This window comes from Exophiala mesophila, assembly GCF_000836275.1.
Source record: "Exophiala mesophila strain CBS 40295 unplaced genomic scaffold supercont1.3, whole genome shotgun sequence".
NCBI classification, from domain to species: domain Eukaryota; kingdom Fungi; phylum Ascomycota; class Eurotiomycetes; order Chaetothyriales; family Herpotrichiellaceae; genus Exophiala; species Exophiala mesophila.
The window spans coordinates 1,867,588-1,892,533 of NW_015622506.1; the positions used below are offsets into that span (position 1 = coordinate 1,867,588).

At 50.4% G+C, this 24,946-nt stretch overlaps 11 protein-coding genes across 11 annotated transcripts; 8 read left to right on the forward strand and 3 right to left on the reverse strand.

Annotated features, from left to right (window-relative positions):
* The first annotated feature begins 230 nt into the window (after nucleotides 1-230).
* Nucleotides 231-2,252, forward strand: PV10_04280 (uncharacterized protein). Its single transcript, XM_016368821.1, has 4 exons — nucleotides 231-715; nucleotides 781-1,043; nucleotides 1,099-1,850; nucleotides 1,910-2,252. Exons 1-4 carry the CDS (start codon nucleotides 268-270, stop codon nucleotides 2,139-2,141), a joined length of 1,695 nt encoding a protein of 564 aa, XP_016224609.1. The 5' UTR covers nucleotides 231-267; the 3' UTR covers nucleotides 2,142-2,252.
* A 204-nt stretch (nucleotides 2,253-2,456) lies between these two features.
* On the forward strand, nucleotides 2,457-3,455 carry PV10_04281 (uncharacterized protein; the record flags this gene model as incomplete). Its single annotated transcript, XM_016368822.1, has 1 exon — nucleotides 2,457-3,455. The coding sequence occupies one exon, from the start codon at nucleotides 2,457-2,459 to the stop codon at nucleotides 3,453-3,455; it is 999 nt and encodes a 332-aa protein (XP_016224610.1).
* A 556-nt stretch (nucleotides 3,456-4,011) lies between these two features.
* On the forward strand, nucleotides 4,012-5,373 carry PV10_04282 (uncharacterized protein). Its single transcript, XM_016368823.1, has one exon. The coding sequence runs from the start codon at nucleotides 4,108-4,110 to the stop codon at nucleotides 5,152-5,154; it is 1,047 nt and encodes a 348-aa protein (XP_016224611.1). The 5' UTR covers nucleotides 4,012-4,107; the 3' UTR covers nucleotides 5,155-5,373.
* PV10_04283 (uncharacterized protein) lies at nucleotides 5,324-7,268 on the reverse strand. Its single transcript, XM_016368824.1, has one exon. The coding sequence runs from the start codon at nucleotides 6,877-6,879 to the stop codon at nucleotides 5,686-5,688; it is 1,194 nt and encodes a 397-aa protein (XP_016224612.1). The 5' UTR covers nucleotides 6,880-7,268; the 3' UTR covers nucleotides 5,324-5,685.
* A 593-nt stretch (nucleotides 7,269-7,861) lies between these two features.
* PV10_04284 (uncharacterized protein) lies at nucleotides 7,862-9,311 on the forward strand. The gene has a single exon (XM_016368825.1). The coding sequence runs from the start codon at nucleotides 8,002-8,004 to the stop codon at nucleotides 9,241-9,243; it is 1,242 nt and encodes a 413-aa protein (XP_016224613.1). The 5' UTR covers nucleotides 7,862-8,001; the 3' UTR covers nucleotides 9,244-9,311.
* A 544-nt stretch (nucleotides 9,312-9,855) lies between these two features.
* On the forward strand, nucleotides 9,856-11,288 carry PV10_04285 (uncharacterized protein; the record flags this gene model as incomplete). The annotated part of the gene is made up of 8 exons (XM_016368826.1): nucleotides 9,856-10,267; nucleotides 10,321-10,577; nucleotides 10,630-10,657; nucleotides 10,711-10,779; nucleotides 10,827-10,867; nucleotides 10,920-10,951; nucleotides 11,004-11,173; nucleotides 11,233-11,288. The coding sequence occupies 8 exons, from the start codon at nucleotides 9,856-9,858 to the stop codon at nucleotides 11,286-11,288; spliced, it is 1,065 nt and encodes a 354-aa protein (XP_016224614.1).
* A 296-nt stretch (nucleotides 11,289-11,584) lies between these two features.
* PV10_04286 (uncharacterized protein) lies at nucleotides 11,585-12,991 on the forward strand (the record flags this gene model as incomplete). Its single annotated transcript, XM_016368827.1, has 3 exons — nucleotides 11,585-11,715; nucleotides 11,783-11,866; nucleotides 11,932-12,991. 3 exons carry the CDS (start codon nucleotides 11,585-11,587, stop codon nucleotides 12,989-12,991), a joined length of 1,275 nt encoding a protein of 424 aa, XP_016224615.1.
* A 302-nt stretch (nucleotides 12,992-13,293) lies between these two features.
* Nucleotides 13,294-16,739, forward strand: PV10_04287 (uncharacterized protein). The gene is made up of 4 exons (XM_016368828.1): nucleotides 13,294-13,625; nucleotides 13,687-13,849; nucleotides 13,916-14,974; nucleotides 15,042-16,739. The coding sequence occupies exons 1-4, from the start codon at nucleotides 13,433-13,435 to the stop codon at nucleotides 15,451-15,453; spliced, it is 1,827 nt and encodes a 608-aa protein (XP_016224616.1). The 5' UTR covers nucleotides 13,294-13,432; the 3' UTR covers nucleotides 15,454-16,739.
* PV10_04288 (uncharacterized protein) lies at nucleotides 15,673-16,867 on the reverse strand (the record flags this gene model as incomplete). Its single annotated transcript, XM_016368829.1, has 4 exons — nucleotides 15,673-16,044; nucleotides 16,112-16,279; nucleotides 16,386-16,696; nucleotides 16,804-16,867. 4 exons carry the CDS (start codon nucleotides 16,865-16,867, stop codon nucleotides 15,673-15,675), a joined length of 915 nt encoding a protein of 304 aa, XP_016224617.1.
* Nucleotides 16,868-19,167: 2,300 nt separating this feature from the next.
* Nucleotides 19,168-23,571, forward strand: PV10_04289 (uncharacterized protein). The gene has a single exon (XM_016368830.1). It carries the CDS (start codon nucleotides 19,799-19,801, stop codon nucleotides 21,362-21,364), a length of 1,566 nt encoding a protein of 521 aa, XP_016224618.1. The 5' UTR covers nucleotides 19,168-19,798; the 3' UTR covers nucleotides 21,365-23,571.
* On the reverse strand, nucleotides 21,670-23,352 carry PV10_04290 (uncharacterized protein; the record flags this gene model as incomplete). Its single annotated transcript, XM_016368831.1, has 1 exon — nucleotides 21,670-23,352. The coding sequence occupies one exon, from the start codon at nucleotides 23,350-23,352 to the stop codon at nucleotides 21,670-21,672; it is 1,683 nt and encodes a 560-aa protein (XP_016224619.1).
* Nucleotides 23,572-24,946: the final 1,375 nt, after the last annotated feature.

The window sequence follows — 24,946 nt, forward strand, 5'->3', positions numbered from 1 at the left end:
GGTCTCATATGGGAAAATTGTGCGGAGATCCTGGTACAGGTCTCGGTGTCTATTAGGTTGTTACTACCTTAATTAGTAATTCCAAAAGTCAATCAAAGCCGATTCAGCGGAGTCATCCGCCTGTTCTTGGCCAGAGACTTCATCTTCATGGAGCCGCTTGATGTGATTCAGACAATGGTCATTTCCATGAGCTGTCCCATCTACTCACACCTCTCAAGTGTCAGCAAGTCGATGTTGTCATGATAACGGGTCATCTTTGCCGATAACATGACCACCAGTCCGATCCAAGAGGAGGAGCTGACCACTCCTAATGATCTTGCACATTCAACAGAGGCAACTAGCAAACAGCAAGACACAAGAGTTGAGGCGCTGGACCCAGCGTGCTTATTGCCACAACACCAAATCAACCTATGGCGACTAGTCATCAAACCTAGCATCATCACACCAGAAGTATGGCACGCGGCCTATCCAGGCCATGGAACAGAAAATGAACCCTTTGTGGTTGATTTCCTACCCAATGATCCATTAAACCCACAAAATTGGCCGGGATCCCGGAAGTGGTTCTGTGTTGCTATCGTGGCAATTGCGACGCTGGGAGTTTCGTATTGTACATCCGCATATCTCAGTGCTTTGCCTCAACTTCGAGAGCATTTCAACGTGTCGGATCAGATCATCACCCTCGGCCTCTCTTTTTTCATCCTGGGATTTGCTTTGGGTTAGTATATCAAAACCATAAGCGGTTACTGTTTTTGGTTCATCCATGCTAACTTACCATTGCAGGACCTCTGCTGTGGGGGCCCTTGTCCGAGGAATATGGCAGACAGCCATGCTATATTGGTACCTACACCGTCTTGACACTCTTCAATATTGGGGTCACGGTGTCGAATTCAATTAGTACCATCATCGTCCTACGTTTCTTTGCCGGTGCTTTTGGTGCTTCGCCACTAGCAAACTCTGGTGGTGTCGTAGCCGACATGTTTCGTTCTCAAGACCGAGGCGTTGGTATCGCCGCCTGGTCTGCTTGTGCATTCATTGGTCCGGCGGTAAGTTACAAGAGCTTCTCGCGTGATGCTCGAAGCTCATTTTTGTTTTTCCTAGATCGGACCTATTGTTTCCAATTTCGTGGCCGAATACGCTGGTTGGAGATGGGTCATGGGCATCATGACCATCTTCGCTGCTGTCATGTGGATCGTTGGTAGTCTCCTCGTTCCCGAGACATATGCTCCTGTGATTCTTCGAAGGCGAGCTCGAAAGCTATCTCAATTGACAGGAAAACGACATATTTCCATTTACGAACAAAGGTCTGGAACATCTCAAAACACATCCGAAAAGATTCGAAAAGTCCTCATCCGGCCATGGGTATTACTATTCCACGAACCAATAGTTATGTTGATTTCGGTGTACATGGCCATTCTATACGCTACCCTATTCCTCCTCCTGGGAGCCTTTCCCGTCGTCTTTGCCGAAACTCGAGGTTGGAGTCAAGGTATCAGTGGTCTTCCATTCATTGGTATTTGTATCGGCATGATCTCTGGTGCAGGACATATGATTTACGATAACCGACGATATCTCAACCACATCCAAAGACCCGATGGCGAAGTCCCTGAAGTTCGTTTACCTCCTGGCCTGCTCGGCGCTGTCATCACACCTCTTGGGATGTTTCTCTTTGCTTGGACCAATTACCCTTCCATTCATTGGATAGTCTGCCTGATTGGCATTGCAGTCTTTTGTCACGGTTCGGTCTTGGTCTTTCTTTCGGGCATGAACTATCTGTTGGATTCTTATACGATTTTCGCCGCCTCAGTTTTGGCTGCCAATGCACTTCTTCGTGCCGTCTTGGCTGCAGCATTGTAAGTCACCGTGAACCAGGAATTCTCAATTCATCTCAAGCTGACACGGTACGGTGTAGTCCACTCTTTACAAGACAAATGTACCACAATCTCGGCATCCACTGGGCATCGTCGATTCCGGCCTTCCTGGCCTTATCTTGCAGTCCAGCGCCATTCATCTTTTACAGATACGGCAAACAAATCAGGATGAAATGTAAATATGCGGCTCTTGCTTATGAATATGGCTTAATTCAGAAAAATGCCGCTAGAAAACCGCCAGAAACGACCGAGGTCAAGGTCACGGTAGGATAGGTCCAAAGTTAAGACACTTTCTGCGTCAGCGTACAGGCATACAGAAGGAGTTTGGTTATGATCAGTCACATGTGCACGTATTCTTAGTCTATAAAATCTCAACTGACCTGACCGTTGTCTATGACTGTCACTCATAGCTAGGTCCTCTGGCCCTTGATCAGTCCGTACCCCACCAACTGTGAAGCCGAGTTATCCGTGAACCTCGGCCCTTGTTCCTTTCAAGGTCTGTCCACAGTAGGACATGATTCTTTCTAACTACATACTACTTGTTGGACAACAATTGACCAAGTGAACAATTTGAACAATCTTGACATGATGCCATCCCAGGAGACTCCGTTTCTACGCACACCAGCGGATCGATTCAAAAATCTGCCCGATTGGAAGTATGAACCACATTATCTCCATTATGGCAACCTGCGAATGGCTTATATCGACGAGAAGGTGGGAAGTAGCCACGGTGAGCAGCAAACGTTCCTCTGTCTCCACGGTCAACCGACCTGGTCATACTTGTATCGTCGAATGATCCCCGTGCTTTTGCATTACACCACGAACGGCAAATTGCCATCACGACGAGTTGTGTGTCCAGATCTCTTTGGATTCGGCCAAAGTGACAAACCCACGGAAGAAGGCACTTATACATTCGACTTTCATCGGCACTCACTTCTTCATCTCATTCGGCAGCTGGATCTGCAGAATGTCACTCTGGTCGTGCAGGATTGGGGTGGCCTGATTGGGCTCACACTGCCACTTGCGGAGCCAACACGGTTCAAACGGTTAATTGTGATGAACACCACCCTCGGACTTGGACAACAGGCCTCGGCCGGATTTTTGGCCTGGCGAGATTTCAGCAATCGATCTCCCGACATGAAAATCGGAGCTTTGATGGGCAGATCGTGCAAGCACCTCTCCAATGCCGAAAAGGATGCATATGACGCGCCGTACCCTGACATGCGATACAAAGCCGGAGTAAGACGTTTCCCAAACATGGTCATGGTCGACCCCGCGATGCCGGGAGTGGAGATCTCGAAAGAGAGCCTGGCTTTCTATCAGACCATTGACCAGTTCCGCACAGAAGATGTCCTCGTGGCATGTGGGACCCAAGACCCAGTCTTCTCACAGAAGCATATGATGGCTCTCGCGAAGACGTATTGGAAAAACGGCTGCTATTACACGGAAATTGTCGAGGCGGGTCACTTTGTTCAAGAATGGGGTGACCAAGTCGCTAAAAGGGCTCTTGATGTATTTGAGAAGGCAGATGCTGCAGCACCAATTAATGGCGTGCAAAAGATCTCTCCTGACTTGGCTAGGTTGTGAGAGATTCTGGAGATAGTGTTTTACGTCGTTTGAGCCAGTTTTAATATCCCCTCGTTGACGTTCACATTGACGCCTGAATCGTTCTAGATATAAGCCCTTGGTCCTTTGGGTCCCAGTATTGGACAATCTAACGTGCCACATATCAGTAATCCTGTTAGGTCTGACAGCTACTGCGGTCCAGATATGAACAGTTTGAGTCCAGAAGCTCTGATGTACTTGAGTACATAGTAGGTAGTCTTGGTACCTGCCAGAGGGAGTCCTCACCCAAGATGTCATCTTGTCGCACGTGTAGGGTGAGCACGTGTGTGAGGCAGAGGGTGGCCTTATAGCGGCCTCAACCCCATCCCAATCGGGGTTGGCGTCATGGCCTCGAGTCTGGGGAATTGACTGATTGATCCTGGACAACATTTACCATCTCTCGTCAAACATCCATTTAATTATCCATTTTCTACCTATTCATTGGCATTCACAATACTCCAATCTTACCATCGCCTACTCTAATCCAGATCATAATCCCGCATCCAACGCAGCGCCTGTTTTCTCCTCCATGACACCACTCCCATACTCCGCGCCTTGAACTTCCATTTCCCTACCACCTCACCTCACCTCACCACACACCCTCTTCCCTCTACTCACCATCACCACCTCGACCATGGCAACCTCACCCCCCGGACCAATGCACATGAATCTTCCTAACCCGAAGAAACGCGCCTCGATGAGTTCACAAGCCTCCACATCCGGCCGAGGAGACAAACGGCCCAAAATCCATCCTCTACGCCAAACATCATTTCCGGCCACTCAATCCGCCATTTCAAGCGCACGATCCGAAACCGGCAGTGTCACCAACAGTCTCGTGTCTGCAACCAGTACCAAAGTTCCTGGGCGAGGACGAGGACGACCACGCAAATCCGCTCAGATCGCCGACGCCGACGTCCGCTCCGCGACCGCTGCAACCGATGCAGCCAGCCAGGTCGATGGAGATGGTCGAGCCAAATCACGAGCCAAGTCGGTTGTGAGCGCAAAGTCCGGTGCGAACGAACAGGAAGAAGATGATGAAGGCGACATTGATGGCATGTTGGAGAATATGGATGAGCAGGAACGCCGACAGGCGGAAGAGGAAGAAACGAGACAGGAACAACGGCGGGAACGACTTGCTGAGACACTGGATCCGGATCAATATTCGAGATATAATGCATGGCGAGCCCTGTCGCTCAATACCTCGACGGTGAAACGCCTGGTCAACTCGATTGTGTCCCAGTCGGTGACGTCGGCGCCGTTACAAGCTATCAAGATCTACGGGAAATGGTTTGTCGGTGAGATTGTCGAGCGCGCTCGCAGTGTGCAGAGTGAATGGGCCGTTGCATACGATGAGACACGGAGATTAGAGAAGGAAGAACGACAACGCGAATTGCAACGCCTTGAGGAGGTTCGCAAGGCAGGGAATCTCACCGAGTTCGAGTTGCGTGCTAACGCCGCCGCGATCGATAAGTTGAAGAGACAGGTCGAGGAATATATTCCTAATCCTCACCGGGCGGGGCTTTTGCCGGATCATCTGCGTGAAGCTCTGCGTCGGTATAAGGCCGATGGCGAAGGTGGTGGTGTTGGTTTCCAAGGCATGAGTCACGGTTTGTTGGGAGTGCAGGGATCGGCATCCTGGCGAGTCGGTGATGGGGCTACGGGAAAGCGACTCTTTCGATGAAGGAGGTTGAGTGGTCCGGTGTGTCCATCTGCCCGTATGGGTTGGTCGACATTTTCCAGGGCATATTGACAGAGCTGCCAACTCAGTCGCAACATGTCACACTACAGCAAAATTCGCACCTTGGTCTGTGTCACAAGACTACCTAGATTACGCATCCAGATGCGCATACCTTTTCTTGCATCAAACAGGTATCAAGAATATCATCACAAGATGACGGACACCCAGATAGGGCCGTCCACCATGAGACTGCCGAAGCAGTGCGGATAAAACACCCTTTTCTACACGTTTTTTTAACCTTTCCTTTTTTCTTTTTACTTCGTAGAGAGACATGCCTGTGTTGGACATAATACTGGGAGCAGGCATGTCAGAGCGATCTCGGTAGAGCATCACATGAGACTCGATACAGTCGCACTTTGCAACGGCTCTCTCTTTCTCTCACTGTGGCATCCACGATCAATTTGGGTTCGAGACTGTATCCAATCTAACACATGGTACGACATCTCTGCCACACTCCTTACTCGAGTGGCCAGCTTATCCGTACATGTCGGATGTTTCTTCGATTCTCGACAAGTCATCTCTGGCGCGGCCGGGCCGGGGATGACGGTCGAGGATTTCTCTCAGCTGTGATTCTGCACTGACTGGACGTTTCGGCCGTCCACGAGTCGCCGAAGACATATTGGGAATCAGTGATGTGGGGACCAGGGAAGTAATCCTTTCCCGAAAGGTCCTTTGATGAGGGCTCGACATGCCGCTATATGCGTAGGGGTAGCGTAGTTCGTCGCGGCCGTCGATATTATCTAGGGTTGGCTCGGGTGAGATGTGTGCATTGGCACTTGGGGAAAGAAACGTTTCAGAGACCATTGCGCTTGTGGCTCTGCAAGGGCGCTGCTCCTGGTCGACCAAGGGCAGTGGCAATAGCATACGAGGTTGATGGCTGCCGCTTTGTAGGCTGGAATGAGAAACGCTAGAATAATGGACATCATCATTGACGCCAGTTGGACCCCGGGGGTTCGCTGAGCCACTCAGTGATCGACCATGTTCGACAACATGATGTTGCCTCGAATGAGGTAATACTTGGAGACGGTCCAAGTATCCATAGACAGCAGAACCAAGCACGCTTGGGTCCAAGATACTAGCATCCTCTCTAGCAATCAAAACGTCATCGGCGGAGACCAAGTGCTCATCACTCGAGGATGCCTCAGCAACTGACCGCAGGCCGTGGGGAGGGCCTCTGATTTCTCCTTGAGGTGGCAGATGGCTCTCATGTTGATCAGCCAGGACCAGTCGGCTTCTACCCAAGATCTCGGCAACGGCGTCGACGCTGGGTGCAATGTCCTCTTCGATTGCTGAAAGAATTGAGGCAAAGGAAAACTCGTCGAGGTTGGGGAGACCGGTCTTTGGGTCCATTTCCAGAGGGCGGGAGGCTGGAGGAGGGAAGGAAACATCGCGAGAATGAAGGCGATGAAGAACGGGTTGAGAAGGGATTGTTGTTGAGCTGCGACCACCAATGGAGGAGGTTTGGGCACGTCTCGACAAGCTGGACCGAGAAGCGTTGAAATGTTGGAAATGAAGCGCGGTAGGGAGAGGAGAGAGATTGGAATGGTCACTTCGCAGATATGTCGAGGGCGGAGGGAGAGATCTTGCCTGGGCATGGGGGAAAGTACTGGTGAGGAGGCACCATTGTTCAATGTAGTGTCCAGACAACGTGTCTGTTCCGGGATCCATGGTCTCAAAACCAGCGAGACATGAGGTGAGACTCGGAGGAGGCGCTGGTCGGGTAGCGCAACGACGTGGATGAGGATGGTGGGCTTAGAGGATTGTAGGCGGTCGTTTTGCAACGGAGAGAGCGTCTAAGATGGTACTCGGCAGCCAGCCATGGGAAAGCGATGAACGAGGGCGGCGAGCCAGGAGGAGTGTCTGACTTGAGACAGTGGCATGGCTTCGCAGGGGTTGGAAACAAGTGATGGGCAGAAAGAAGTCTTGGATCTTGAGATTTGCGCGATGGAGAGGACAAGTGGACGAAAAAAGAGACAGTGAAGGGAGATTCGTCAAGAGAAATGCGCAAATAGATGGCAGGAACGATCGTGGCAGTGGGTGATTTGCGGGGAGGAAAGAGCCTTGTCAAATACATCTGCACTTGCCTCACACAGAGTGACCACCAGTGACACCCTTCAGTTTAGGCAGGCACGGACCGGAGCGTGGGACGGAGGGGCCAAAATAGAGTGGACCAGATCAACAGTTGTGCAGAAGATGACAACGGAGGAGTATATAGACTGCGCCTGCCAATGCTTTCTCTTTACCCTCATGAGATGGATGACCTGAGTAGTTTCCATGGAAGATTCAGCTGGCTGGAATGATGTGGCAACGCCCGACGAACCGCGGGGCGAGTCGTCATGCATTCAAACAACTATCATGGACACTTTCCTTTGATGAGTCTTAAGGAGCATCGTCGGAGCTCCGTCGTTATCATGCTGACGAATCCGACATCCAGCCCTGCTGGTGAGATACTAGGAGTTATGTTTGGCCGTTGGGGACGATCAAAGAATTGGTTGGATCGCAGTTACCGAACCGCGGGCCGGCAGTTTATTACTTGATTACTGGCGGGAATTGGACAATGCGGGGGAGTAGGTACCTGAGACAAATAAAACGATGATGCCATTGACACATGTCTTTTGATATAATGATGCTGACTTAGCCTGGGTCCAATCACTCTTTGATTTTGAGTAATCAGCCGGACGTACGTTTGCTCGATTGAGTCGAACGAGATTCATATCAATACTAGGTATTCTTGCCAGGATAGTAGTCTTGTCTACTTCCATCGTATAAAAGGGTGAGGACATTGTCTGAATGACGTTTCGTGCTCTACAAACAAGTCTGCATATTCGGCCTAGACCTGGCTCATCCTCAATGTCGGTTCTCATTCCAGTTCAAACGCCCCCATCGCGGTCTTTATCAGGCCTGTACAAACCACATCAACTCAAGGAGCTGCACTATGGACCAGGCATTGTTCAAGAAAAGCTGCTGTCGGCATTACCAACGGAGTCGTCGCGGGCTTTCATCGTGACGGGCCAGTCGCTGGCGACCAAGACGCCGTTAATCAAGGATCTGGAGAAACTCCTAGGCTCGAAACATCATGCAGGGACGTTCAGCAACATCAAGGAACATGCCCCCATAGCTCAGCTGGACGAAGCAACGGACCAGGTGCAAGCAGACCAAGACATTGACACCATTATCTCAGTTGGAGGAGGATCTCCCATTGACAGTAGCAAAGCCATTATTTTTCGAGTTCACGAAAAGTTTTCCAAGTGGCTGACACATATCACGATCCCAACCACTTTGTCAGCGGCCGAGGCGACTGCAATGGCAGGCTACACTACAGCCAGCGGGGTCAAGACCGGGATTGCTCACCCCAAAGTGTACCCGAGTTATATCTTTTACGACGTAGGGTACGGGCTTTACACGCCACCACAACTCATGCTCTCGACGGGACTTCGAGCACTGGATCACGCTATAGAGTCACAATATCACGCCAGCGCCTCGCTACCAACGCGTTTGATCAGTCTGGGGGCTGTGGGTGAACTCTTCACTCAACTGACCAAATACAAGGAGGATCCAAAGGACGAAGACACCATCACGCGCTTGTTCCTGGCAGCGTTTTCGAGTCTTGGCTTCATGGGCCAGAGTCTCCGGGGCGGACTCGGGCTTTCGCATAGTCTGGGGTATGCACTGGGGTCGCCCTACGGAATTCCTCATGGGGTCACATCGGGCTTGACACTTGGCCATGTCGTCAAGCTTATGGCTCGCAAATCGCCTGAGAATGCGGCCAACATTGCCAAAGTCTTGCCCTATATATCGGAGCAGTCGACTGGAGATGCGGTCAAAGACGCCGATATTGTGGGCGATCGCATCTTGAAATTGGTCAAGGATCTAGGAGTGAATACGACCTTGACTGAGAAGGGGGTGGGCAAGGATCAGGTGGACATCATTGTGGCGAGGGCCACTGGAGGGTTGACGGCCGATAAAGAGAAGACGGCGGAAGAAGATGCATTGTACACGCATGTCAAGGCGCTGGTTGAGGGGTTGTATTGAGGTCGAGTGTAAGGCTATCTTGGTCGTTTTGATGTAGTCACTATAATAGACAGTACCTACCTACGAGTGCCATCACTAATATTTGGTAAACAAGGCATCAATTATGGCTCTAAGCCGTCTGTTAGATATCTCATCGCCTACTCGTGCTTCTACTGTCCATAATTATCAATCAATACTTTTTATGATCTGTGACGCTGACCAAAACTGCCCATGGTGGGGAAGATCGGTCAGTGTCTTTTTTGGGCAACATCTCCGCATGTCATTAAGCCTCACAAAGTTATACCGAGGCACGATGAACAGACCAGACGTCGATCAAAACCATCAAATTGAAGTAATTAATGCTGCTTGTTCTGAGGGTCTGAAGTCTACATTTGGACTCTTGTTGCTTGGGGAAGGTGCTCGCTCTTGTCCCACTGCTCCTTCCATTCTTCATTGGATCACGTTACCGACATTTGCCTTCACGTGTTTTGAATCCTGACAAACTTCAACGTCTTCAATACAATTATATAGCCACTCCTGCACAGTAGACCTCACCTTGAACCTCAAACCATCCCAGGCTTCGAATTCCATCATACTTGACACCTGTCTACCGAGACCCTCTTAACATCCCTCATGTCTTCCACCTACAAGACGGTCGTCCTGGCCAAACGTCCCAAAGCCGACATCATCCCAGGAGAAACATTCAAGCTAAAGACCGACAACCCAAAACCCACCGCCAATGACCTGAAAGATGGCCAGGTATTATTTCAGTCAAACTACCTGAGTATCGATCCCGCCATGCGTGGCTGGCTCAACGACACCAGGTCCTATGTTCCTCCAGTCCAGATTGGCGAGGTTATGCGTGGTCACGTCATTGGAACCATCATTGCCAGCAAAGACCCCAAGTTCCCTGTTGGATCTCATGCTACTGCCATGGCCGGTTGGTCAGAGTTTGCCGTCATCACCACCAGTGACAAGACCCAGAGCTTGGAAAAGATCCAGGTCCCCAAGGGTGGACAACTCACAGATGGACTCGCTGTTCTTGGTATAAAACTCCACTGCACTAGCTCATCTGATTTCTTCTCTGACTCTTAATAGGCATCACCGGCCTCACCGCTTACTTTGGTATTCTCGACGTCGGCAAGGTCAAGGCTGGTGACTTTGTCGTCGTCTCCGGCGCCGCTGGAGCAACAGGAAGTGTTGTTGGGCAAATTGCCAAGCTCAAGGGAGCCACAGTGCTTGGTCTGGCGGGAAGTGATGACAAGGTTCGATGGTTGACTGAGGAGCTGGGCTTTGACAGTGCTTTGAATTACAAGGATCCCGACTTTTTCAAAAAGTTTCGGGCGGCTACCAAGGTAGGGGAGCCTCCAGCGATATCATAACCTTGACATTGGCTAACATCAGCAGAATTTGATTGATGTTTTCTTCGACAATGGTAACACTAGCCAGGTCATCTTGCTAACATTGAGTCTCTGCTAACTGTTCTAGTGGGTGGTGACATTCTCGACCTTGCTCTCTCCCGTGCAAAACCTCATGCTCGGTTTGTCATGTGTGGCGGTAGGTTATGCTCGCCCATACCCCAGGCAGTTGCTCACAAGGGCTAGGTATCAGCCAATACAACTCGGCCGTGCAGAAAGGGCCAAAGGTAAGCAGACAACTATGTTCTACAATCGATGAGACCTCTAAATTGTGACTAGAACTATCTCATGATTGTCTCGATGCGTATCAGGTAATACCCAGACCATTTCTGTAGTTTGTGACCACCCAATAACATCTTCTAGAATGGAAGGCTTCATCGTCTTTGACTACGCCAAAGAATATCCCCGAGCCCTACGAGATCTCAGCCAATGGTTATCAGAGGGCAAGATCAAGCGCAAGGAGACAATTGTCAAAGGCGGCTTGGACCAGGCACAAAAAGCATTGCAAGATTTGTACAAGGGCATCAACACAGGTAGGTCTCGTCGTGGTAGTGGCCAACGAAAAGAAGAGCTCAGTTAACATGATGTATAGGGAAATTGTTGGTCGAGGTCAAGCCGGTGGACCAGAAGCTCTCGGCCTCATTGTGAGTTGAGGAGAGGAGGCAGATTGCGCGTTCGATCATGGCTGGAATGTAAATGAACGCTGCCCAAACTATTGGGATACGTACATGTACTTTGACGATCTTGTGTAGCTCTGGATGTTTGTAACCAGGATACCTTCATATCAGAGTCGTGTTGAGAATGATGGGTAATCCTTGGCCCAAGGGCCTTGGGACGATCCTTCGCCATGGAATTCTGAAGAGCAGACGTCGTCATTCTCCAACCTCATTTACCACCACTACCACCACATTCTCCTCGTCCACCTAAACCTCACAACCAAAACCATGAACCCCCGAGCCTCCCTGTTTGCCCTTGCATTATACTTGTTCCAACTCTGTATAGCCAAACAGTCAAAACTTGCCTCTCAGGCAAGTACATACACCAATCCTATCCTGGATGGCGTCGGTGCGGATCCGTAAGTTACATCATCCACTTGGTTTCCAATTCGCTCTCATTTCATAGCAGTGGCTAATATCTATCAGATGGGTCGTCCACCATGGCGACAGTTACTATATGACATATACCACCCACGACAACATTACTATCCTACGCAGCAATACTCTAACGTAAGCCCCTCTGTCCATCTACTTGTCCCTCCATCAATCAACTCATCGCCTCATAAATGGGACAGTGACTGGCACGATGCCGAAACCAAACTCGCATTCTCCCCTCCTCCTGATACCGAGTACTCATACTCGCTCTGGGCACCTGAGCTTCACTTCTTCGACGAGCTCGACCGGTGGTACATCATCTTCACCGCAGACGTGGACCCAGACCATCCGTCCCCCATACAAGATATGCTCTGCGACTTCACGTGCCCAGCTGTCAACCATCGCATGTTCGTCCTCGAATCCACTGGCTCGGACCCCTGGACGTCAAATTACACTTTCAAATCCCAGCTCGACACCTTCGACCAATTTGCCATTGACGGGACGTATTTCATTCACTCCACAGGGCTATACCACATCTACTCGTGCTGGCACGACAAGTACATATCGTGGCCGGCTATGCTATGCATCACCCGCATGACCAACCCATGGACTGTGTCTTCTACAATATCAGAACGCCAGATTATCTCCCGACCAGATCAGCCTTGGGAAAAGACTCCATACGGCCGCACCGTCAATGATCGCCTGTCTTCCAACGAAGGACCACAGCAGCTCACCAATGCACACACCGGTCAACAATTCCTCATCTATTCGGCCGCTCGCAGTGACAATCGCAACTACTGTCTGGGCCAGTTGGAACTGACAGGTCAAGATCCCATGGATCCTGCGGCATGGACGAAATTCACACGTGGCTGCGTCTTTGAAGAGAACCCTGCTGCACAGGTCTACGGAGTCGGCCATGCTAGCTTCACCACCAGCCCTGACGATAAGGAGAACTGGATTATTTATCATGGCATGCACGACTTTGAAAAGGGTTGGGATGCGAGGTCGATACGAACTCAGCACTTTACTTGGAATAAGGATGGAAGTCCACGTTTCCCTAAGCCAGCCGTTGGGCCATTTGCCTTTCCCAGCGGACAAGATGGAACTAGTGGTGATGGTAGTGGTAGTGCTGGACCAAGGGCGATGGGTCGACGTGAACGTTTGGGTTCCACGGGTTTACAAAAGGGGCTTTCGTTGTTGGACGACATCTTGTCAGAGAAGATTGAGTGGTTATATAGCAAAATACGTGCTGGCGTGTAAGCTTGAAGAGTATGAGAGACCATATAATGAAGTGGCAATTTAGATCTATGGACGTTGGTAGAATATTGGCTCAGGGAGTATTGCAAGCCTCCTTTAGGCATACCTACGCCTATAGATCCTATGATCTTCACTAAGCCTCCGCCTAATCTGAGATCTTTCTAGCGGCCCCCCGCCCGGAAATGAACTCCGTCTCCCTAATAAATTGTATCTCTAAGGCCTCTTCCTCGGCGCCACCACAACCTCTGACGTCTTTTGTCTGGCCATCTCCACCTTCATTCACCTCGCATCCACTTCCAAGTTGCCACAACTTCCTTGCCATTTGTGTGGTGGCAACCATCAAAACCCATGTTGACCTCAATCATGGATCCTAACAAGCCTAGATTTTGATATCCTTCTTCTCCATTTCTAGCATCTTTCTTTGTCATCGCTGTCGTTACTGTCATGTCATTGATTCAGCATGTCTCTTCCGTTGAAGGCGTTGACCAAGAACCGCTCGAGGAATTCGGTCATACCCTCGAACGCCAGCAAAGTCATCATACTTTGAGCTATGACCCAATCCCATCCGGCCCGGAAGGTTTCCAGGATAAACTCGAGGCACAAGCCGCTTATGAAGTTTCTCAGCCAAAGAGAATTGGTGAGTTGTTGTCGCGTCTCTTCCATGTCCTTGTCCACACCATGACTGACCTTTCATTCAGCTCAGATAATTGTGGCAGTCATCACATGTGTCACTGCTTCAGGTATCGTCTTTGGTTTTGATGCTCTCAAAACAATCCTCGCAGAAGAAGATGTCTATCGGGAAACATGCACGGAAGACGAGCTCCGTCGAGACGTCCGGCTGTGCTATGCCCAAGACCAAGCGTTAGTAGCAAGCACCTGAGCTTCCAGCTGGCCACTTCTACTTCTACTGACACGATCACGGCACAGGCTGAATCTCACCTTCGTCATCGCCTCGGTCACTACCAATGTCTCAGCTCTTCTCGTAGGCGGCATCCTGGACCGATACGGCCCTCGTCTCTGCGGCCTTATCAGCTCCGTTCTCATCGCACTAGGCAGTCTGTCTATGGCCTTTGCTAGCTCTTTGCCTTTCGACGCTTACATGGCCGCGAGTTTCCTGCTGGCTCTCGGAGGCACCTTTACTTTTGTTCCCTCGTTCCATCTTGCAAATGCCTTTCCTCGATATCAGGGTCTCATCTTAGCTCTCATCACAGGGGCCTTTGATGCTTCGGCCTCCATATTCCTGATCTTTCGGCTGGTCTATCGATGGACCGAAGGCTCTTTTAACATCCGCTCGTTCTTTCTCCTCTTTCTCCTGGTCCCTGTCTTCATTTTCGTCACCCAATTGACCCTAATGCCAGCTCGCAGTTACGAAACACGCACGGAACTAACCTCCAAGGTCGAGCTCGCCAGCGATCCCACTCAAGACGTTCATGACAGTGACGATGAGTTCGATAATGCGGCCGATCTAATGAGGGTCAGATCCGAGCGAGCGGTTCGAAGACGTCAATCCATTGCATCCATCAACGAATTACTCGGTGATCAGGCCCAACGTGACCAGTATGAGAAGAAGGAGGACGCCATACACAACACCTCGGGTGTTTGGGGTGTTTTGCATGGGGTTCCCGCTTCACAGCAGCTCCTGTCCCCGTGGTTTCTTCTTATGATGCTCTTCACCGTCCTGCAGATGATGAGATTCAATTTCTTCATTGCTACCATCTGGTCTCAGTACGTTTTCATGCTCAATTCGGAAGAAGCTGCCACCAAGGTGATTGAATTCTTTGATGTCGCTCTCCCAGTTGGCGGTGTGGCGACCGTTCCTTTTATTGGTGCATTGCTCGACCACAGCAGCACTGTCGCCGTTTTGAATCTGTTGGTCTTGCTGAGCACTGTCATTGGAATCCTCGGCGCCGTCCCCACCAACTGGGCCGCGTATTCCAACGTGGTGTTGTTCTGCATCTTCCGACCTCTTTATTACTCTGCCATGTCGTGAGCATCCCTTTCCTTACTATCCTGTCTATCTTCAACCCTATCTAACCCATCGTCTCCTTCACAGTGACTATGCAGCCAAAGTCTTTGGATATGCGACATTTGGCACCGTATACGGAACTATCATCTGCCTGTCTGGCATCTTCACCTTTACCCAGTCCGGCCTTCAGGCTATGTTGCACCATACTTTTGAAGATGACCCAGAGCCCATAAACCTCGGTCTCGCCACCGCAGGCCTCGGCTTGGGTATCGCCTTGGTCATGTACGTTGACATCAAGGGAAGAGCCATGGAACGAGAGCGAATCAGCAAAGCCAATTTCGGGGATAGGTCTGTCAGAGATGTCGCCCCGGTTTTTCGAAATCTGACTCCCAATCTTACTGGCGATGATAGCGAGCGCCAGGCTCTGCTGTCTCGAGACGGTGGCAGACCGAGAATGCCTTACAATCTGTCAACCGTCCAGGAACGGGCAGAATTGTGAATACACTCGTCGGCTATAGGTGCTTTCCTCCGTGAGTACAAGGATCACTTCTACAACGGCCCGTCAGAGTTTGCGTGAAAAGTCAAGGGGAACATCGACTTATGAAATCTATCTCGTTCTCCCTCTTCATCCTTCTACCACGCATATCCGGTCATGAGCACTCGATCCTCCAGGGTACCTCTTCTCTAGCCCTGCCAGTCCCCTCATATTCATCCTCGTCTACAAATTCTTCATCAACCCACTCCATTCCATCAACGCCTTCTGCCCTTCTTCAAGAGACGCCGAAGGCTCCTCACCCAACCACTGTGGCTGCAAACGGTTCAAATTATCCTCAATTTCCCAACCACGGCCGCCCTCGGCATAGATGGCCTTGCCATTAAGTCCGGCAATTGCAGTGAGACCAGCAATGATCTGAGCAATGTCGCCCGGCTGGTTCACGGGCAGGCCTGCTTCCAGCCACTTGTCCTCAATCAAACTCGTCATGCCCGTGGCGACGTACCATGGACACACGGCATTGACTCTAACACCATTGGATTCAGGAAGGACTGGTCTCAGACAACGTAAGAGACCGAGGATTCCGTGTTTCGAGGCCTAGTTTAAAGTCATTGGGTCAGCTGAATCATTCCCTCGAGGAAAGCTGAGGGTTGACATGACATACCTGATAGAGTGGCATTCCAGGGGTGTCCTTAAACCCGGCCAGCGAGGAAATCAGAGTCAAAGACTTGTCATCCGAAGGTTTGCTGCCTTGTTTGAGATACACGACAGCAATACGGGAGAAATACAACGAGCCCAATAAATTGACGTCCAAGGTCTTTTTGGGTGGGACCTATTATCATTCACAACTTGTGATTAGTTCTAACCATGACCCAGAGTCTCACACACGACCACGCATTCATGGTAACGAGACCTCAAAAATCTGGATGATAACTCACCTGTCTCACCGTCTCCAAGGTCAACTCCGGATTAAACCAATTGCCCACCTCGATGATTCCCGCACACGAGACGGCAGAATCAATACGTCCATACGTCTGCATACAGAAATCAAACAGCGCGAGCAAGGACTCGTATGAAGTGACATCTGTCTGTTTAAAGCAAGCGCGAGGTTTGCCTGATGCTGGATATTTCGACACGACTTGGTCTACTACAGCTTGGCCGCCGACGGCATCTTGGTCGGCGGAACAGATATAGGCCCCTTTTTCGGCGAGGAAGCGCACGGTGGCGGCGCCGATGCCGTTGGCTCCGCCTGATTAGGGGGGGATACGATGTTAGTTATTATTGTTGGGTTGGAGGGTTGGAGAGTGGGAGGGTGGGAGGGGTGGGATAGGGGGGTATCTCAATGGGGATACATACCGGTCAGAATCACGATTTTGTCTTTCAATGCACCGAGGTGTTCCTGGAATTGGAAGCTCGTCATGGTGGAGAGAGGATGGGATGTAGGTGAGATAGATGTGAAGAGTCGATTGATTGTTCCAATGTTCCAAGTCGACGAAGAATCCTTTCAGTGGTTCGGGGCGATTTTAACAGCTCCAACTCAGAGGGAATCACAAAGAACAACTTAGATAGTACTGTAACTTTACTAGTCGACAGAGAAGAGACAAGATGAAGGTTTAGGAATGGTGGAAAACAAACGGATAGAGGTGTCGGAATTTGGCCAAAAATTATATAGATTGGAGAAATAACGTGGGGCTTTTCCAGCTAACGCGTATAAAGCCCCAACTACCGAGCTGATGCGTGTGGAGACATGATGCTGAAAAGCATTCCAATATACAGGAGATATGTAGTGAGATTTACCGCATGCCACAATACCTGTTGCAAGGTATACGTTGCACAAATGCCTGCACGCTCGCATCACAGTACCTGTTCCCATGTCCATCTACCGATATGCGAATGTTCAGCTCGACTGCCTTGCTGACAATCGGCCATTGACGCCAATAAGGGTTAGCCTGAGCAGGCTGTTGCCCCGTTACCCCAGCGAGATCGAGACTGAGTAATCCCCCTTGCGTCAGCATACAATTCTACAGACTTTCCGGTCGTCCATGCTCTGGTAGGGCTTGGATTTCGAGGCGAAGAGTCGTCTTGGGAAGGCGATCACGGGGGTTACATAAGTCCCCCTCGTCGTTCCCCGCAAATCGGATACGGGGAATGACAAAGATGCTTGATCATGATTGGTTACACGCATTGACCCTGTTGATCGGCTTTGAGGGGGGTTTTCCCGGGTGGTTGATATAAGTATGGAAATCCAACAGTGGACGTCGAAAGGGCAGAACCTGCAAATCGTCGCAATCTGTGAACATGGCGCCTCTTCAGACATTCTTCCATTCATCCAGCGAAAAAGGGCTTTCCAGCGTAACCACGCTGATTGTTGGAGACCAGGTGGCAGTATTGATTGACCCTCCATTTCTCGTTCCAGATGCTCAGTCGGTGGTTGAATGGGTCAAGAAGACAACTTCAGTCCCATTGAAGGCCGTCTTCATCACTCATCACCACCCTGACCACTATTTCTCGGCCAATCCAATCCTCGACGCGTGGCCGGACTCCAAACTCCTGGCGGCTCCTTATGTTTGTGCTGGCATCGATCGAGAATATGACGAGAAGGTGAAGTACTGGCCTCAGGTGTTCGGGAAGGAAAATGTGCCAGAAGAGCCTCGGAAACCTACCCAGTTTGATTTCACCTTTTTCCATCTCGATGGGAACCCGGAGTCGCCTGTCATTTTGTTAGGACCTCTGCAAGGGGACTCTGTGGATCACTGTCTGTTTTGGCTGCCACAAGAAAAGACTGTGGTCTGCGGAGACACGGTGTATGCACGAAGCACACATGTTTGGTAAGTTTTGGGCAGTTGACAGCAAGAAAGAGGCATGATTCATCCTGTCTAGGGTCGAAGAAATCGAAACCCCACAGATTCTGGAGGCATGGAGCAAGACTCTGGACGTGATTGAAGCACTCGCACCCGAGAAGATCATCCCCGGACATCTTGAGAGGGGGTGGCAACCGGATGCCAAACAGGACATGGCACACATGCGCAAGTACCTCGAGCTGTTCTCCGACAAAATCACCTACGCCAAAACCAAGCCTCAAGTCAAGGAACTGTATGAGATATTCCAATCAGCATTCCCTCAAGCAGACAAGAATCTCGACTTCTTCTTGGGACATTTGTCGAATCAATTCGGCGAAGGAGGTGAGATTTGGGAAGAGAATCGACATCATAACGTGGGAGCAAGGACAAAAGAACAGCTGGAGGGATTCTTGATCAAGCTTTAGGAATTTTCTTGGTAGAGGAGAGGCCACGAGGGGCACGAGGGGCCAGAGGGGCCGACTCGGGTCAGAAGGAGTTTGATCGAGACGTTGGGATCTGGGGTTCGTTTCGAAGTCACGGATTGTGAACAAGGATAGGGGAGGCACTGTGAGCGTAGTGGGGGCCGTGACATTCTGTCTGACCAGTAGCGATCTTGACTAGAACTGCTTGAATAGGTTTGAGTTGGTATGAGGATCAGCGTGATGGCATTGTGAGAGAATTTGTCTGACACAAGAAGAATTCCAAGTCGGCGAGGTTGGGAGTTAAGTAATCCCCTCGGACCTCAGCGGGGAAACAGACGGGAACTTCCATATTTTACGTCGCTTTTGTCGCTTGTCGCGTGTCGCTTGTCGCACTTGCCATTTGGTCAAATCAACCATTGAACCTTCCTCTCCCTCAACATTCATTACAGGCAGGCACGGCCGTATGTGGTCTCCGAGCCTCCGACTCAGGGAAGGCACGGATCTTGGCGCGTCACATGAGGCTGCTGCAAGGTTGCCTCCCACCTTTTTATATTCTTGCGCAGGCAATTCAGCTCCCCCCTCCCCCCTCCCACCACCACTTGAGCCTCTCTACACATGTCATGCCATTTCCAGTCCTTTTGAGCTTGCAGAACACCGTCAAAACTCTCCTGAACCCAGCTCTTACCCAGCTCTTACCCCGCTGTTGTCCTCTTTAGGTCGACGTCCGTGCTGACTGATCAAGGTGCAGCTGGGTGCAGCTGTTCTTCCCTAACTCTGCACGTGATCAACAAAAAGACCACATGAATGGCCAGGCCTCCTACCAACCCGTCAAGATGGTAACCTTGCTATCCCTCATATAGCATCGCGTGCTCATGAGAGTTCACACTCGTCCATTGTTTCCCCTTCCGGTACAATTTAGCACCCTGTCGGTTCCTGACCGCATTATTAATTCGATCTCTCGCCAAACGACCAAGCCATGACTAGGGCTTGATACTATGTCTACAGGATATACAACTCGCCAGCTCCATCAAGTCTCGAGCCTTAATTGACGAGGAACTGGCTCTGCTCTTTACCATCAAGTTTGCAACTATGCCCACCACTGATCCCGTCAGGCGACGGAAACAAAATTGTGAGAACCAGAAGAGATGGCGCCAGCGCCAAACCACCAATCTCACTCGCCTGTCCGCCGCTCTCGAGCAGAAGAATGACCAGATTGAACAACTCCAGGAGGAGAAGCGTGAGTTGCAGACCCAACTCGACGCCGCCTTGGCCCAAGTTCAGCAACTCAGTCAAACCCTGAAGTACCAAGCGTGTGCCTCGGTGGTCAGCACTCAGCCCTCTCCCGCTCGAATCTCTGTTCCTCCAGAGTTGGGCTTTCCACCACAGACAACGGCTGTGTCTTCCTCCAATAATCGGTTTCCAGCCTCAGCCTCGGATTCTCCTAGCTCCAACACCAGCTTCGCCGAGAATCCTCTCTCTCGCCTTCCTTATGTCTCACAGTCCGTCACCACTGCCTCAGACGACTTGACAACCTATCCCTTGGCTGGCACTGCTCCCAATGTCAAGTATGACTACCCACCGTCATCTGTTCAGGGTATGGTTCAGTCCATCAGTGACCTGGGAACATCCATCTTCAATCAACCCAGTCATACTGATGCTCTTCTCCACGCCGCACATTACACAATGCCACATCCTGATACGGATCAAGGCATTACCTTGTTGGAAATGCTTCGAGAATGTCTCAAAGTCATCAATTCCCAAGAGGAGGCGCACCAACACGAACCAGATGTCCGACTGTTACACCTCGAAAGCTCATGTTATGACTTGCTTGGGAGCGGTCTTGGAGTCGGCCGAATGATGATGACATTTCCAGACAGTGCTCGCCTGTCCAGACATATCACCGCTGTACAGCATGTTCTGTCTCGGAACCTGCCCCTCCTCAAAGCTCAGTCATATGAATTCAAGGACCATGTCGTCTCCGAGGCTTTCTCCTGGTTGATCCGCGAGTCTTGGCCCTCCTCTGAAAGAGTCTTTAAACTAATGACGGTCTATAAACACATTTATAACTTCGAGCTCTTCCGCAACTTTCCATGCAGAAAGACATACTACCAGTTGCACCCCTTTTACCGCCCCACCTTGTGGCAACTGTTGGTTCCTCATTCCCCAGCAATCGACTGGCTTCCGTGGCCAGAGATGAGGAACAAAATTATCATGATTTCCAAAGATCAAGAAGTTGATGTCGATGCAATCTGCATGAAAGCGCTTGAACATACCGTCGTTGAGCCAGAGTTCTCCTGGGATGGCCTGCTCCAGGCAACATCTACCTTTCGAATGTGGGACATGTATCTCATGGAGAAGACTGAGGGTGGCTCCTTCTCTAATGCACTTATGATACACAACCCAGCTTCTCCCACCTTGCAACACCTTGTCCGACTACAGAACCTTCGGATCCAAGATATCAGCCACTATCGCATTGACAGACCATTCTACAAACTATTCCCTCAAGTGGCCACCCCGGGTTGTGAATCGCATCTTGAGACGTTTCCGTTGAATGTCCCCGACATGGAAAAACTCCAACATCCCAGCGAGATCACAGCTGCTTCTCTTCAGCGTTTGCACGACAAGATCCAGCAGTTACTCGCTACCTGTGGATGATGTTGGGTAGACATGATGAAACCAGACTGTAAACCATATCCTTCCATCTGTCGTGCGAAGTTTTCAATCACGAAGAAGAATGTTGATGAGATCAATGCCCAGTGTGATATATGACAGTTATGAGAAATTGAGGTGGTTGTCAACCTCATCGATCCTATTCTAGCCTGGAAGGTCTACGCAATAAGACCTTGTCCACGGATTTTTCCTTTCCCGACCGTCTAAAGATAAGAATACAATAAGGCTCCGACCAACACCTTGCAATTATGGAACATTTTCTGTCAAACGAACGGAACATGGTGCATGCCTCATGACCGTACTGGAACATCCACCTCTCCGGTTTCTGTCTTTTCATCATCGGGCTGTGATAGTGGTTGCGGATTCGTCAGCTGACCCTGCTGTTGCTGTTCTTTGGTCCTCTGCCTACTCAGCTTCATCTCTTGCATGACATGATGAGCATGAGCAGCATATTTGCACTTCATGCGGATGGCTTCGCCATACTTTAAAAAGATGATGGGGAAAGGGGCGCATGCGAGGGCGAGAAATGCCGGAATCGAACTGGCCCAGTGGATGCCGAGTGCGGCATACATCTGGGAAGTGAAGAGTGGAAATACAGCGCCAAATATCGAGCGAATGACGGCGCTGGCCGCAAGCACACTGGCAGCGTAAATGGTGTATGCGTCAACCAGATAGTTCATACTGCCTAGGAACGTCAAGACCATGCCAAACCCAAAGGGGGCGGTGCCGATGATGCACACAATCCAATGTATCGATGGTGAGTTGGTCCACGCAAACCAAAACATGCCCAGGGGCAGCGCGATCGCTCCAGCAATGGCAGGAGGAAGTCGTCCGGCTTCCGGTGGCGCTTCACCGTCCTCTCTGGCTTCGCCGAGCCGTCGATACCGCTTGTTGTCGATTATTGCGTAGGTGGTCCCGATGAGCATGCCAACTGCAACGCCTAGGAAAGCAAGCCCGCCTACCCCTTGTGACCAGCCACGTGATCCTTGAAACACGATGGGGAAAGCGCCGAACAGCAGATACAGCGTGCCGTAGACGATGGCCAGGTAGATGGAGATGAGAAGGACAATCGGCTCGAGGAACAGCAAGACCCATGGTCTTACAAGAGCTTTGGAGAAGGCGGCGCCGGCCGTGATTTTGCCTTGTCTATGCTCAAGCAGTGAGATATAGACTTTGCCGGTACGCTTGCTGAGAGCTTTAGCCCGTCGCTCCAAGATCACGGGCGCGTACGTTTCAGGGACGAGGAGGGCGCCAGTTATCCACAGGGATCCGGTGAAGATGGTCATGATGCCCTGGATCCATCGCCACCCCACAGTCTCGCCCACGAAGCCGCCGATGACGGGACCGATGACGGGGCCTAGAAAGGGTGCGGCGGCAAAGATGCTCATGCCTAGACCTCTCTGGTTGGAGGGGAACATGTCTGCAATGACACCGCCGGCATTGGTCAAAGGGGACGAGCCGAAGGTGCCGGCGAGAAATCGTAGCACAATCAGGGACCCGATCGAATTGGCCCCAGCACAACCAGCGTTGAATGCAGTCAGGATAGCATATGTACCGAAAAACAGGATTTGACGGCCATATAATTCACTGAGAGGAGCCCACAAGAGTGGACCGAGGGCAAAGCCGAGGACAAAAAGTGATAGGCCGAGTGTGGCCACGAGGCGACTGCATTGAAACTCTTCCATGATCTGAGTCATTCCACCGGTATATGCCGAGGAGATCAATGAGACAGCAAGGGTGGCAATGGCCACGACGCCAGTGATGAACCATTTCTTGACTTGAGTCCATTCCATGGGATTGCGAGGATCTTGGCGGATGAATTCGACGACATAAGGATCTTCGATGGTTCCAGCGCCCTTGTATGGATGATTGAGAACATCTTCGGTGATGAGTGTTTGACTTGCCACCAGCCGCCAATGAGGGATTGATGTTGATGGATGAGGTTGGTGTTTCTGACTCTCCACATCATTCATGACGGAGAGGCTCGAGGCGGATGACTCTGCCAAAGGGTTGTTGTTCGCCATGAAGCTGAATGACTACGCCGAGAATTCGTTTCCAGAGACAGGCAATAATACACTTACGACCTGAATCTGAAGGCGACGAAGCTGCGCGTAGTAATCGATTGACAATTCAACTAAACATGACACGCATACGTAGGGCCTACATATATGAATCCAGCCCATGATCTCCCCAAAGAGAGCTGTTCCTACTCGTAGACATCAAGTTCCCACGGCACACAAGCGCCGAGCGTCAATCACAGTCTAGTCCCTGTGCCGTAAATCCGAATCGAATCGAATCGGTCCACGGACGAAAAGTGGAGGAGCGTCATGTCGTGCTCGTCGACACTTGGGGATTGGGGAATACAGCCAGTCTGACAAACACGATTTCTTTCGGCTAACGGCTACTGATGAAACCAAATAGGAGAAATACTGTTGAACGAGTCAGTTAATTTTTCTAGTCTGACGACTCTCTAGACCTTGCCGTCCTTCCCGGAGCGAAGCAGATCAACCCAACCCCAGTGAAACCAAACTCTGAGTCTCTGACTGAACCCACTTTGAGCCTGAGCCTGAACCTACGGAGTAAGCCTGAGCCTGAGTCCTGAATCTGAGCATAAATCTAACTAAACAGATCATATGCATTATCAGCCAGGAACAGACAAACACACAAACGAACAAGCAAACAAGTAACAGAAAAACAGATCCAATGGGACCCCACTGAACCCCAGATCCGAGGACGTGACGAAGTGTAGGAAGGTGGAAGCGAGGTGTTTTAACGCACGCGCACGCGTACAAGTAAGCTATCTTCCTACCTAGTAGTAAGTAGGCACTTCAGGACTAACCTATGTAGAAGTACTTACTGCTTTTAAGCATAACCTCTTTATGCACGTGGTATAAAAAACGACATTCAAAAAAAGGGACACTGGGGAAGGGAGTCTACACATCTAAGTACTCCGTACTTAGGTACCTTAGTAATCGAACCCCACACTTGTCAAACAACTGATGAAGCTAAGCCTAAAGCTGACTCTCCATTCATTCATTAATCCATTATTACTACACTTATGCAGTTTTATGTCCTAATCTGCCTGATGCCATACCTAAGGTAAGTAGGTATGTATGTATGTATGTATGTAAGTAGTGGAGTGGAATTAAGATCTTGAAGTAAGCTTTCCATCGACCATGATCATTAATTATTGCAGTGATGATCGCTTCCTCTACACCCTTAGAGGTCTATCTATCTATCTATTGATCGATCATTTCGTCTTTTCCTCCCATGTTCACGTCATACTACATGTAACAACAGACCTTCTCGTACTCCATTCCTAGCTGATGATCTCCTACGTACTCATTCATCATCTCATTATTACCATTCATTCATACGCCATATGCAGGTCGCCGCTCGCCACCCGGAAATAGGCCCCCTCGGCCATTATATAAAAAACGTCTGACCACATCTGTTGTGGTGGGGTGTGGGTGGGTGGGACCCGCCAATCTAACTAAGTAACATGTATGTAACACCATATCAGAGATCTTCCGGTATGCATATAATGCATGCTTATACACGACATAT

Excerpts from the sequence above, each read along its gene's own strand:
- PV10_04283 (XM_016368824.1), bottom strand. The coding sequence starts at position 6,879 with ATGGATCCCGGAACAGACACGTTGTCTGGACACTACATTGAACAATGG.
- PV10_04280 (XM_016368821.1), top strand. The coding sequence starts at position 268 with ATGACCACCAGTCCGATCCAAGAGGAGGAGCTGACCACTCCTAATGAT. Across the intron at positions 1,044-1,098 it reads GTGCATTCATTGGTCCGGCG|ATCGGACCTATTGTTTCCAA; the intron begins GTAAGTTACAAG and ends TGTTTTTCCTAG. Across the intron at positions 1,851-1,909 it reads GCCGTCTTGGCTGCAGCATT|TCCACTCTTTACAAGACAAA; the intron begins GTAAGTCACCGT and ends GGTACGGTGTAG.
- PV10_04284 (XM_016368825.1), top strand. The coding sequence starts at position 8,002 with ATGACGTTTCGTGCTCTACAAACAAGTCTGCATATTCGGCCTAGACCT.
- PV10_04289 (XM_016368830.1), top strand. The coding sequence starts at position 19,799 with ATGCCCACCACTGATCCCGTCAGGCGACGGAAACAAAATTGTGAGAAC.
- PV10_04287 (XM_016368828.1), top strand. The coding sequence starts at position 13,433 with ATGTCATTGATTCAGCATGTCTCTTCCGTTGAAGGCGTTGACCAAGAA. Across the intron at positions 13,626-13,686 it reads TTCTCAGCCAAAGAGAATTG|CTCAGATAATTGTGGCAGTC; the intron begins GTGAGTTGTTGT and ends CCTTTCATTCAG. Across the intron at positions 13,850-13,915 it reads TGCTATGCCCAAGACCAAGC|GCTGAATCTCACCTTCGTCA; the intron begins GTTAGTAGCAAG and ends ATCACGGCACAG.
- PV10_04282 (XM_016368823.1), top strand. The coding sequence starts at position 4,108 with ATGGCAACCTCACCCCCCGGACCAATGCACATGAATCTTCCTAACCCG.